The sequence below is a fragment of the Schistocerca serialis genome, chromosome 11 (genome assembly GCF_023864345.2).
Source record: "Schistocerca serialis cubense isolate TAMUIC-IGC-003099 chromosome 11, iqSchSeri2.2, whole genome shotgun sequence".
Taxonomy (NCBI): Eukaryota; Metazoa; Arthropoda; class Insecta; order Orthoptera; family Acrididae; genus Schistocerca; species Schistocerca serialis.
The window spans coordinates 97,849,277-97,862,741 of record NC_064648.1 but is presented as its reverse complement, the minus strand read 5'-3'; the positions used below and the strand labels follow the sequence as shown (position 1 = coordinate 97,862,741).

Genomic DNA, 13,465 nt, shown 5'->3' with positions numbered 1-13,465 from the left:
CTTGCACATGGTGTTGTTTTTAATACAGGTTACTTGCTACTAACTTTTTAAAAATACTTACATTTTTCATTACGTAAGTGTTGAGGCGGGAATGTTAGAACTAGAATGAAAGTTACCAGAAATTATCACAGCACGTATGACATGACAAATAACTTTATTGAGATATTCAGTTTTTATTAAAACAGTGAACCAAACCCAAAAATTTCATATAAAAATTAATTATATAAACAAACTTTCAGCACATTACAGGCACAGAACGCCCCACAATACAGACATCAAGAAAATGTATATTAGGAAATTGAACTATTTATTTTAACGCTTATTTGGGTACGCATTCTTAAATTTGTGGCACGGAAATCCACGTGAGCACCAAGGTGAGTGCTACACCAAAAATGGAAGCCACTTTCTGTGCAGCATTCGTGCCATCGTCTGCTCCAAATTGCTTTATTTTATCATAAAACTCTGCCTGCTCCTGGTTTTGATTCTCACTGTCTCCCTCTTCGTCATCGCCAGTAAATGAAGCAGAATATTTCTCTTCACTGCGTTCTACAGCCTCTATCCTCCTCTTAACGGTAGGCCACAGGATCAGTTTACTGGTACTGACCGTGGGCTGTGAGCTCGGTTGTCCTGCAGCTCTAGGCACTGAGGTGTCTCTTTGTGTATCAACTGAAGACATTGTGATCTCTTTTTGTGCATCAATTGTGGAAACTGAACTACTTTTTCGTGTATCGACTGTGAAAAGCGTGGTCTCTCTAGGTGTATCAACTGTGGGAAGTGCGGTCTCTTTTCGTATATGGACTGTGGGAAGTGCGGTCTCTCTTCGTGTGTCGACTGTGGGAAGTGCAGTCTCTCTTCGTGTGTCGACTGTGGGAAGTGGAGTCTCTCTTCGTGTGTCGACTGTGGGAAGTGCAGTCGCTCTTCGTGTGTCGACTGTGGGAAGTGCAGTCTCTTTTTGTGTGTCGACTGTGGGAAGTGCAGTCTCTTTTTGTGTGTCGACTGTGGGAAGTGCAGTCTTTTTTTTTGTGTCGACTGTGGGAAGTGTGGTCTCTTTTTGTGTATCAACTGTGGAAAGTGTGGTTTCTTTTCCCACTTCAACTGTCCCCATGGAAATTCCACTGTCTGTACGATCTGAAACATCTGCACCGTTTGCCGATCCACTGTAGCTTTCGGTACGGTTTCCTGCAGTACGGCTTTCATCCTTCACCCTCAGTTCAGTACTGACAAAGTCAACATCTGTTCCGTGCTGTATTCCAGCACCAGGGGTCATCAGAAAGTCATTTTTAACTTCACGCACCTGAAATGGGAGTAACAACACAAAATTAATATTAGTTCATTTATCATGTTCCACAGATCCTGTCAAGAAGGAGTTCCTTCAGAGACGTGGAATGCGTCACGGCGTACAGTATCTAAATACGAGCAAATCTTAGAAAGCATCTGTATATTGCATTAACAGCAGACAGTCACTTTACTGTTTAAAGCTATTTGTGCTTATGGCAGTCAAGTTCGAGTAAATTAGGGAGAAATCTGCTACTAAAAAGATCTGCTGCCTCTTCACAGGTCTCACTGAAAAAGCTACTGGGCTGGTTGTTTAACAGACAAACAGCGCAGGCCCGAATGTCAGACACTACACTTCCAAATTGTGTGACATCTCCAATCTCCATTCCAATTAGCCATTCACCTGCCAACCCCTCATTCGAGCTGTGGCATCTGTATGTCAGACTGTGTATCTGCTGCCTGTCGAAAAAAATTTGGGAAGAGCTACAGATTAATGTAAAATTCTGAGTGAACTTGGAGGGATTGCCACCGAGCCTTATTCTTGCATAAAATAGGAGTAAATGATATCCCTTTCACACTCCAGTTTTTGAATGGTCTAAGTGGTTCAAAGAGGGGTGAGAAAAGATTGAAGATGAGTCACGTTTATGGTGACCTTCCAACACCGACAATGGTTGAAAACATTGAAAAAAATTGTAAATATAATCCAAAAGACTGTCACCTGAGTATTTGTGTGGTTGCTGATGTAGTAAGATTTGTCAAAAAAGCAGTATATCAGATTTTACATGAACATTTTCACATCAGGAGAGTTGGTTCAAACAAAGTGCTCAAGAACCTGACACTTGTAAAGTCGTTTCAGCAAAGCATGAGATCCCTGTGTTCAGACACTTGAAACATGATGTGTAATTTTTTTGTGTGACTTCACCACATGTTATGTGTTGTCCAGTGTGCAATCAGCCTTCAAGCTACATTGCTTGAAAAAAATGTGTTTTGAGCAAATACTGCATGAAATATACTATCATCACAGATATAGCAGCCGGAGAGTGTATTCATTTACAAAATAATGATATATTTTAGAGAAGATTCTTCTTTGGTCAAGAAAGTTTGTACACTCTTTTGCTTTGTAGACACTTTGGAATACTGTGGGTACCACAGAATGTAAGGAGTAGTGGGCATGCCTCTGATGGAATCAGATGTGTTTTTGATTTCGCCGCTAATAATGTAGTTTGTGGTGTGATAGAAGTGAAAATTGTAAAGTTGGTGTGATTTAGAAGAATGGGATAAAATAAAAATATATTCGTAGCAACAGGCAAATCTTCATCAGTTATTCAGCTATCAGTAACCCACTAAGGCAAAAGTTCAGCCGCAAGAATGTAACCCTAGACACTAGACTTGGGGCCAACAACGAGATAATGAAGCTAAGTAAAAATTTTTTTTTGTATATCTTACATCACTTGAAGCTTTCGAAAAGAATGGGGAGACTAAGAGAATTTTAATAATGATGTGTAGGAGGGTAGCATTACAAGTGTGGGCATCAGACGTGATCTATTGACTGATAAAGTTTTGTCTGTTGCAGAAGAAGAGAGGACAATTATTTGCGTATTTTTACATAAAAATGTAAATGAACTTCAATCGTGCAACAAAAGAAGATCCGAGATATGCTCACGAAAGTCGGATCAGCAGTGACAAGAATTTCATATGATATCAACAATGATGGACTGGATGAATTGAAAGAGGACTTGACAACTACGACGAAGGATATCAGAAAAGATAAGTAAAAATCATTTGTGAAATTATTATTATTATTATTATTATTATTATTTTTTGGTGGGCTTGTGTGATTACTAGGAAAATGAATAGAGATGAGGGTAGTAGTGATGTAGATGTGAAAGCTGTATAACACAGCCAAGACATGTTTAAACCAAGTGAAAGTATAGTCAGCAAAGAAACAGTTAAAACTGATATTTTGCAGTTGATTTTAGCAAAATGAAGAGGAAATGAAAACAGAACAGTCTGAAAACAATAGTAAAATGGACAGGGTACAACACCAAATACACTCACTTAGTAATCAAGTTTCAGAGGTAAAAAATGGGCTGTCAGATGGATTAAAAAGGGTGAATGAAAAAGTCAATGTCTTGGGAAGTAAATTTATTGTTTTGGGAAATGAGTTAGTTGCACAACCTTCACAACAGGAGAAGAATGTTAATGATGTCAGAGTTCAACAGAAGTTTGTAGAATAAAAAATGGAATAGAACTTTAGTATGACTACGAAGTCTTTCACGACGGAGTCCTTGCATAAAAAGTTCTCGCTTTACTTGCCGCGTCAAATTTGGATAAAATCCCGAGCTTTCGATGACTATGCGTCAGTTTTACCCCTGACAAAGATGACAGAGGCAATCATCAAAAGCTTGGGATTTTATCCAAATTTGACGCGGCAAGTAAACCGAGAATTTTTTTATGCTAGAACTTTAGTCATTTGGATCAAAAAAATTTAGATACTGCAGTAGGCTAACTCAAGTAAATGTTTTAAATCAGAAAACTTCAGTAGTTCAGGAAAACTGTGTTCATAAGAATCTTTATTCAAACAATGATATTGCGTGGTCCAACATTCCAATCAAAAGTTTTCCATCAGACAATTTACATCCAGTGGATTTTTAGCACCAATGAGAGATAGTTTTGTGTCAGGCATGAGTGACAATAAAAAAAAAATTAAATTCGTTAAAAGATCTCCTGGATGTGAAGCTCTGTTGTGGGTAAATCTAAATTGAAGTCAGTGGAAAACATATCAAAGTTTCAAAAAAGTTTTTAAATAAATTTTGATCGGAAGCAGATAAGGCAGAATTAAAAGTGAATTTCTGAATGGTCCAAATTATAGCAATAGGACCGGTATACTGAAAGAGTTTTGTAAGAATCAGCTTAAGAAATTAGCGCACCCTGACAGGCCATTGGATGAAATGACATTGATTGGTACACTAAAAAGGAGATTACCAGAGAGGTTGCAGTGGAATTTAGTACACATACCTGATACAGGTGACTACAGGGTTATAAACACAAAATCAAATAAGGGTAATGCAGGAGTAGGTTTAATAATGAATAGGAAAATAGGAATGCGGGTAAGCTACTACAAACAGCATAGTGAACGCATTATTGTGGCCAAGATAGATACGAAGCCCACACCTACTACAGTAGTACAAGTTTATATGCCAACTAGCTCTGCAGATGACAAAGAAATTGAAGAAATGTATGATGAAATAAAAGAAATTATTCAGATTGTGAAGGGAGATGAAAATTTAATAGTCATGGGTGACTGGAATTCGAGTGTAGGAAAAGGGAGAGAAGGAAACATAGTAGGTGAATATGGATTGGGGGACAGAAATGAAAGAGGAAGCCGCCTGGTCGAATTTTGCACAGAGCACAACATAATCATAACTAACACTTGGTTTAAGAATCATGAAAGAAGGTTGTATACATGGAAGAACCCTGGAGATACTAAAAGGTATCAGATAGATTATATAATGGTAAGACAGAGATTTAGGAACCAGGTTTTAAATTGTAAGACATTTCCAGGGGCAGATGTGGACTCTGACCACAATCTATTGGTTATGACCTGTAGATTAAAACTGAAGAAACAGCAAAAAGGTGCGAATTTAAGGAGATGGGACCTGGATAAACTAAAAGAACCAGAGGTTGTACAGAGATTCAGGGAGAGCATAAGGGAGCAATTAACAGGAATGGGGGAAATAAATACAGTAGAAGAAGAATGGGTAGCTTTGAGGGATGAAGTAGTGAAGGCAGCAGAGGATCAAGTAGGTAAAAAGACGAGGGCTAGTAGAAATCCTTGGGTAACAGAAGAAATATTGAATTTAATTGATGAAAGGAGAAAATATAAAAATGCAGTAAGTGAAACAGGCAAAAAGGAATACAAACGTCTCAAAAATGAGATTGACAGGAAGTGCAAAATGCCTAAGCAGGGATGGCTAGAGGAAAAATGTAAGGATGTAGAGGCCTATCTCACTAGGGGTAAGATAGATACCGCCTACAGGAAAATTAAAGAGACCTTTGGAGATAAGAGAACGACTTGTATGAATATCAAGAGCTCAGATGGAAACCCAGTTCTAAGCAAAGAAGGGAAAGCAGAAAGGTGGAAGGAGTATATAGAGGGTCTATACAAGGGCGATGTACTTGAGGACAATATTATGGAAATGGAAGAGGATGTAGATGAAGATGAAATGGGAGATATGATACTGCGTGAAGAGTTTGACAGAGCACTGAAAGACCTGAGTCGAAACAAGGCCCCCGGAGTAGACAATATTCCATTGGAACTACTGACGGCCGTGGGAGAGCCAGTCCTGACAAAACTCTACCATCTGGTGAGCAAGATGTATGAAACAGGCGAAATACCCTCAGACTTCAAGAAGAATATAATAATTCCAATCCCAAAGAAAGCAGGTGTTGACAGATGTGAAAATTACCGAACTATCAGCTTAATAAGTCACAGCTGAAAATACTAACACGAATTCTTTACAGACGAATGGAAAAACTAGTAGAAGCCAACCTCGGGGAAGATCAGTTTGGATTCCGTAGAAACACTGGAACACGTGAGGCAATACTGACCTTACGACTTATCTTAGAAGAAAGATTAAGGAAAGGCAAACCTACATTTCTAGCATTTGTAGACTTAGAGAAAGCTTTTGACAATGTTGACTTGAATACTCTCTTTCAAATTCTAAAGGTGGCAGGGGTAAAATACAGGGAGCGAAAGGCTATTTACAATTTGTACAGAAACCAGATGGCAGTTATAAGAGTCGAGGGACATGAAAGGGAAGCAGTGGTTGGGAAGGGAGTAAGACAGGGTTGTAGCCTCTCCCCGATGTTATTCAATCTGTATATTGAGCAAGCAGTAAAGGAAACAAAAGAAAAATTCGGAGTAGGTATTAAAATTCATGGAGAAGAAATAAAAACTTTGAGGTTCGCCGATGACATTGTAATTCTGTCAGAGACAGCAAAGGACTTGGAAGAGCAGTTGAATGGAATGGACAGTGTCTTGAAAGGAGGATATAAGATGAACATCAACAAAAGCAAAACAAGGATAATGGAATGTAGTCTAATTAAGTCGGGTGATGCTGAGGGAATTAGATTAGGAAATGAGGCACTTAAAGTAGTAAAGGAGTTTTGCTATTTGGGGAGCAAAATAACTGATGATGGTCGAAGTAGAGAGGATATAAAATGTAGGCTGGCAATGGCAAGGAAAGCGTTTCTGAAGAAGAGAAATTTGTTAGCATCCAGTATTGATTTAAGTGTCAGGAAGTCATTTCTGAAAGTATTCGTATGGAGTGTAGCCATGTATGGAAGTGAAACATGGACGATAAATAGTTTGGACAAGAAGAGAATAGAAGCTTTCGAAATGTGGTGCTACAGAAGAATGCTGAAGATTAGATGGGTAGATCACATAACTAATGAGGAAGTATTGAATAGGATTGGGGAGAAGAGAAGTTTGTGGCACAACTTGACCAGAAGAAGGGATCGGTTGGTAGGACATGTTCTGAGGCATCAAGAGATCACCAATTTAGTATTGGAGGGCAGCGTGGAGGGTAAAAATTGTAGAGGGAGACCAAGAGATGAATACACTAAGCAGATTCAGAAGGATGTAGGTTGCAGTAGGTACTGGGAGATGAAAAAGCTAGCACAGGATAGAGTAGCATGGAGAGCTGCATCAAACCAGTCTCAGGACTGAAGACCACAACAACAACAACAACAACCTGATGATTGCCTTGAGCAATTTTTACAATATGTTGACAGGCTGGATAGGGCAGTAGAAAGAAGCATGTGCCATAACAACTGAAATGACAGAGATCAAAATGGTAATAACTACAGAAATAGAGATAATGGTAATTTCTATCAGGGCCAAAATGGTAATCAAGACAGAAATTTTGAGCATCACCAGAATAGAAACAATGGGGATAACTATGAGCAATTTAACAGGAGAAACAATCATAGAAGCAACTATTCGGGAAACAACAGTCCACCTCATTGAAGGTACACAGTTTTGGGACGAGGAAACACAACAAGTACACGACCCCCAAGTTACACTTACATTTAGACAATAATAACAATATTAATTATGTGGCACAGGTATCTGAAGTTGAACACAAGGAACATCAGATTTCTCATTTATGTTTTGATCAAAAGTTCTGGAATACTATGGGGTCATTCCATGTCAATTCAACCCATTTGAGAAAATGTTCCAGCTGATAGTCTCAGATTTGGCTGAAATTTAGCACACCAATGCTACCAAGTGTGGAACACTCATGTACAAAATTTTAAGTTCCCTTGCCAATTAGTTCCAGAATTGTGGCTTGTGCAAGAAGGTGGCGTGACTCGGAAATTGCAACCCGCATCTGGAAATCTATCTTCAGACCCAACTTCAGGTCTTAATAACTTTTGGAACTATTTCGCACAGTCCAGTGAGATTTTTACAATCCAGTAACATCCACGTAGAGAACACACTCCATGAATCAAAACACCAACAAAATATTTCTGAGGGAAAATAAAAAATTCCAAAATGTGATTAAAAAAATGTAATACGTTAAAAGGTACATATTGTGGGTGCCCTCTATGCCAAATGTAATTCACTCAAAAAGGGTACAATTTTTTTGTGGTAAGCTTAATGTGGCCTAAACACACACAGAGCTCATCTTGCCCATATCAGTCACACAAACAGAGTTACATGCACACAGAAATACAAAAATTTGAAAAATTACCTGAAAAACATGGATTTTCTAAGTGAGCTAGCACAAAAGGGGCAAGTGATATCCAAGCCAAATTTCGAACACTGCATAAGTAGACCATAATATAATATGTGGCAAAATTTCAACTTGTTATTGCAACGCATTTGTGTACAATAAAAGTTGGCAGAGATGTATTTGGTTACGTTTCTTTTAACATGATTTAGTAAGTAATAGTGATGATGCAGACAGCTTGTTTCGGATAAAGCTTCAGTAATTATCGGGAACCATTAGGCAACAGAAAGTTAGACAATGGTAGTTTTCAGGGACAGAATGCGTCATTGTTAGGCAGGAACAACAAAGGAAACAAGCAACAATTACAGGTTACTCATGTTTTTAAGATTCTAGTTCAGACTAGTCAGTACTGTTGTGGAAAGTCAGTATGGAGGCAGAAGAGTGTACTAGTGGTGCTTTTGTTCAAACAAGTTGCAGTATTGGTAGAGCACAAGCATCTGAATGTCATAAAACAACATATGGGACAAAATGTGGCATTCGCTTTGTACTGTATGATCTGGATGAATCGGACCTAGATTTGTTGCTATGGAGATCCGGGATACACCCTGTGGGCGCAAGATGTACAGTTCCAGGAAACTGTAGTGTTTGTTATCATCATATGAAAGTGTTTCTGGATAAGTATTCTTTCTTACAAAGAAGTTGTTTTGATCCATTTCGGATTCATAAAAAGACAGTGAAGCGTAGCCTCAGAGAAATTGATATAAAATCAGTATTGAAAGTGAATCAGTGCATGGTACTTAACACGAAACCAGGACAAATGTTATGTTCCAGGTGTGTTACACTGCTAAAAAATGAAGAATATCCTGATAATTTACATGACAGTGACGAAGAGTATCAGCCACCTACAACCAGAGCGGATGAGCAGTTAAATACTTCAGAGACTGCTCTTGGTTTATCTCCCATGAAGATACACAAAGTCGGGAAAAGAGACAGGTCCAGCTATAGTAGAAGAAGACTACAAGAAGCTCAAATGGAATTAAAACACAAAATAGCTGACACACTACTGGTGGAAGAGGAAGAACTATCTGCTCCAAAGGAACACAAATCATGCCAGAAATGCTGTGATTTGGACAAAATTGTGCATGATTTGAAAGAAAAATGTGCCATATCCACACGCCAGAAGAAAGTAGCTATTCTTACCCTTGGACCTTCCAGATGGTCTATTGACTACAATGCAAAGGAATTCAGTGTTTCTACATATATGGTAAAGCATGCTAGGAAATTAAAGGCAACCCAGGGAGTGCTTCCACAACTTTAGCAGGCTCAGGGTAAGCAATTGAGTTCAGAAATAAAGGTGCTAGTGTCGGAGTTTTATGAAAATAATGACTACATCCGAATAATGCCTGGAAAAAAAAGCCTATGTAACGGTGAAAATGGGAAATGTACATGTACAGATGCAAACAAGATTGTTGCTATGCAAAATATCAGAACTATATGTAGAATTCAAGGAAAAGTATCCCAATAACAAAGTAGGTTTATCTTTTTTTTTTTTTTTCAATCTTCGGCCAATATGGGTTGTGCCTGTAAGTGCAAGGGGCACACGCAATGTTTGTGTATGTGAGACCCATAAAAATGCTATGCTGATGTTTGCTGCTATAAAGGATTCTGGTCTGGATTACAAAGGTGCAATGAAGCTGCTAGTGTGTGACATCAGTTCCTACCAGTGCATGATACACAGGTGTGAAAAGTGTCCTGGTAAGGCAAATCTTGCAGAACACGTGAATAACAAACTGTATGGTGAACTCCTTATGGATGACGATGAACTTGTTTCTTATAAACAATCGACACACGTGGATCGCACAAGTCTTGAAACAAAGCAAAGTACAGAGGAAGATTTTGTTGAAATGTGTTGTCAAAGAAACGGACAAACTGACCACACACAGCTTCACAGTAACAGCACAATCAGCTTATCTCCAGTTTTGTAAGGATAATTTGAAACAAGATGAAATTATAGTAATACTAGACTTTTTCAGAAAATTATGCATTTATAGTTCAAGATGCCATCCAAGAATATCATTGGGACAACAGTCAAGCAACTCTCCAGCCATTTGCGATTTACTATAGAGGTGAATCAGGTGATGTGTCTGTCATGAACCTGTGCGTTTTAGTGACTGTTTAATTCATGATGCCATTGCAGTTCATGCCCACATTCGCACTGTCACGGCATATGTGAAAAACAAGCCACCTCACATACATTTTGCGAAATACTTCAGTGATGGGCAGCTAGTCAGTACAAAAACTGTAAAAATCTCAAAAATTTATGCATGCCTTACCACGATTTTCAGATTCACGCAGAATGGAATTTTTTCACAAGTCATGGTAAAAATGTATGTGATGGTATTGGTGCTACCATAAAGTGCATGGCATCACGAGCTAGTCTGCAGCACCCTACAGAAGGTCACATTCTAACATCTCTTCAATTATTTACCTGGGTACAGAAAAATTTCTCTGGCATACAACCATTCTATGTTTTGAAAGATGAGGTGAAATCAGTCGAAGAGTTGCTAAAAAGCAGACTAGAACATGTTAAAACTGTTACGGGCACAAGGAGCCATCATCACTTTTCTCCAGTGGACTCTGACAATGTGCAGATGAGCAGACTGTCCGGTTATAACTATAGGTTCATGCACAACATGTGTCTTCACAGTGTGTCTGACTCAGGATTCAGAAGCAAAAGCAGCAACATACAACCAGGTTGCTATGTTATTGCTGTTTATGATGACAAATGGTACTTAGGATGTGTTGCAGAGTGCTGTGAAGCAGAACGTGATGTATTTGTGAACTTCTTGGCACCAGCAGGACCAGCAAGATCATTTCATTGGCCACGTTTGGCAGACAGGTGTTGGATTCCTTTTGAACGTATTCTTATGACAGTTCCAGTTCCTACCAGTGTCAGGAAGACAGTACAATTAGCCACTCAATGTACGGAATACAGTAGCTAAAGTGTGGGAGAACTTCTGTTCGAAGCACAATCGACTGGTTTTTAGCAGTTAAGCTGCAGTAAACATTAATGATAGGTTATGTTAATCTGTATATATGTTGTTGCTTAGTGATTAAACAGTTGTGGGAGAGGATAAGAAGAGGCAGAACAGTTTAGGATATGTTTTTACAAAATTGTGTTGTGGAACAATGGCCACATCACCAAATACATCTGTCAACTTCCATTGTACACAAATGTCTTGCAATAACATTATGAAATTTTGAGATATATATCATTATGGTCTACTTGTGCAGTGTGTGAAATTTGGTTTGGATACCACTTGATGATGGTCGAAGTAGAGAGGATATAAAATGTAGACTGGCAATGGCAAGGAAATCGTTTCTGAAGAAGAGAAATTTGTTAACATCGAGTATAGATTTAAGTGTCAGGAAGTCGTTTCTGAAAGTATTTGTATGGAGTGTGGCCATGTATGGAAGTGAAACATGGACGATAACCAGTTTGGACAAGAAGATAATAGAAGCTTTCGAAATGTGGTGCTACAGAAGAATGCTGAAGATAAGGTGGGTAGATCACGTAACTAATGAGGAGGTATTGAATAGGATTGGGGAGAAGAGAAGTTTGTGGCACAACTTGACTAGAAGAAGGGATCGGTTGGTAGGACATGTTTTGAGGCATCAAGGGATCACAAATTTAGCATTGGAGGGCAGCGTGGAGGGTAAAAATCGTAGAGGGAGACCAAGAGATCAATACACTAAGCAGATTCAGAAGGATGTGGGTTGCAGTGGGTACTGGGAGATGAAGAAGCTTGCACAGGATAGGGTAGCATGGAGAGCTGCATCAAACCAGTCTCAGGACTGAAGACCACAACAACAACAACCACTTGTCTCTTTTGTGCTACCACACTTCGAAAATCCATCTTTTTCAGGTAATGTTTCAAATTTTTGTATTTTTGTGTGCATGTAACTCAGTTTTTGTGACTGATATGGGCATGATGCATTCTGTGTGTGTTTAGGCCACATTAATCTTACCTCAAAAAAATTTATACGCTTTTTGAGTGAATTATATTTGGCATAGAGGGCACCTACAATGTGTACCTTTTAACGTATTACAGTTTTTTAATCACATTTTGGAAGTTTTTATTTTCCCTCAGAAATATGTTGTTGGTGTTTTGATTCATGGAGTGTTTTCTTTAAATGGATGTTACTGGGTTGTAAAAATTTCATTGGACTGTGTGGCATAATTCCAAAGTTATTAAGACCTGAATTTGGGTCTGAAGATAGATTGCCAGATGCGGGTTGCAATTTCCGGGTCACTCCACCTTCTTTAACAAGTCATAATTCTGGAACTAATTGACAGGGGAAACTAATACTTTGTACACGAGTGTTCCACACATGGTAGAATTAGTGTACTGAATTTCAGTCAAATCTGAGACTATGAGCTGGAGCCCCTGGTTGAACTGACATGGAATGACCCTATGTTTACTTATATTGATGTAGGCACTAATCACAAACCTGAATGTGAGAGTAATGAGAATTTTGATGTAGTGTGTATTAATTATTTCTTCTCTTGGTCAGGAAACAGTGTTATTGATCTATGTAAAACAGGTGATGGCAGTATTGAATCTGAATTTGGTGGTGTTTTTGATGAAGATGTGGATGAGAGCTGTGAAATGACTGAGGTTGGTAAGTCTGAGACAGGTAGCTTATTGCAAATGAATGTAGGTGAGGTGTGTGACTTTGATGGAGATGAGACTTGTGTTGTTAATGATGTTATTGATGAGGTGATTTTGGAAGAATATGATGATAATAATGACAATGAGTATCAGTTTTTGTGGAGTTAAGAATAATGAAGTTTCAGAGTTATTTGTCAATACAGGTAAGGTAAGTGACATATGTGAAGATATTAGTGAGAGTCATGGATAACCAGTCCAGTCAAAGCAGTTTTTCATTAATGTCATGCAGAGTAATGATTCAAACAGTAGAGGTAAGTTACCTGTAAGCCTAGAGAATAAAGTTGAAATTTTTTTGAAATTTTGTTTGGAAACAGATTGATAGAAAAATGTGCATTCTGGAATAGGTTAGCTGTGGTTAGTCACAATTTGCATCCAAATTGCTGGATTGAACTGAAAGAAGAACTAAGTACAAAAAGTAATTTTGACAGTAATATATTTTGTGTTCCTTCTGTAACAACCAAACTAACCAAAACGGCCTTGCTGTGTTGGTACTGCGAACGCCTGAAAGCAAGGGGAAACTACAGCCGTAATTTTTCCCGAGGGCATCCAGCTTTACTGTATGGTTAAATGATGATGGCGTCCTCTTGGGTAAAATATTCCGGAGGTAAAATAGTCCCCCGTTCGGATCTCCGGGCGGGGACTACTCAAAAGGACGTCGTTATCAGGAGAAAGAAAACTAGCGTTCTATGGATCGGAGCGTGGAATGTCAGATCCCTTAAT

At 38.6% G+C, this 13,465-nt stretch overlaps 1 protein-coding gene across 1 annotated transcript in view; it reads right to left on the bottom strand.

The window, feature by feature from the left end:
• Positions 1-269: 269 nt before the first annotated feature.
• The window catches only part of LOC126427068 (uncharacterized), a 51,373-nt gene continuing 38,177 nt past the window's right edge, over positions 270-13,465 (bottom strand). The window contains exon 3 of the mRNA XM_050089245.1: positions 270-1,294. Within this exon, the coding sequence (XP_049945202.1) occupies positions 338-1,294 (957 nt within the window). The 3' untranslated portion in view covers positions 270-337. The remainder of the gene's footprint in view (positions 1,295-13,465) is intronic.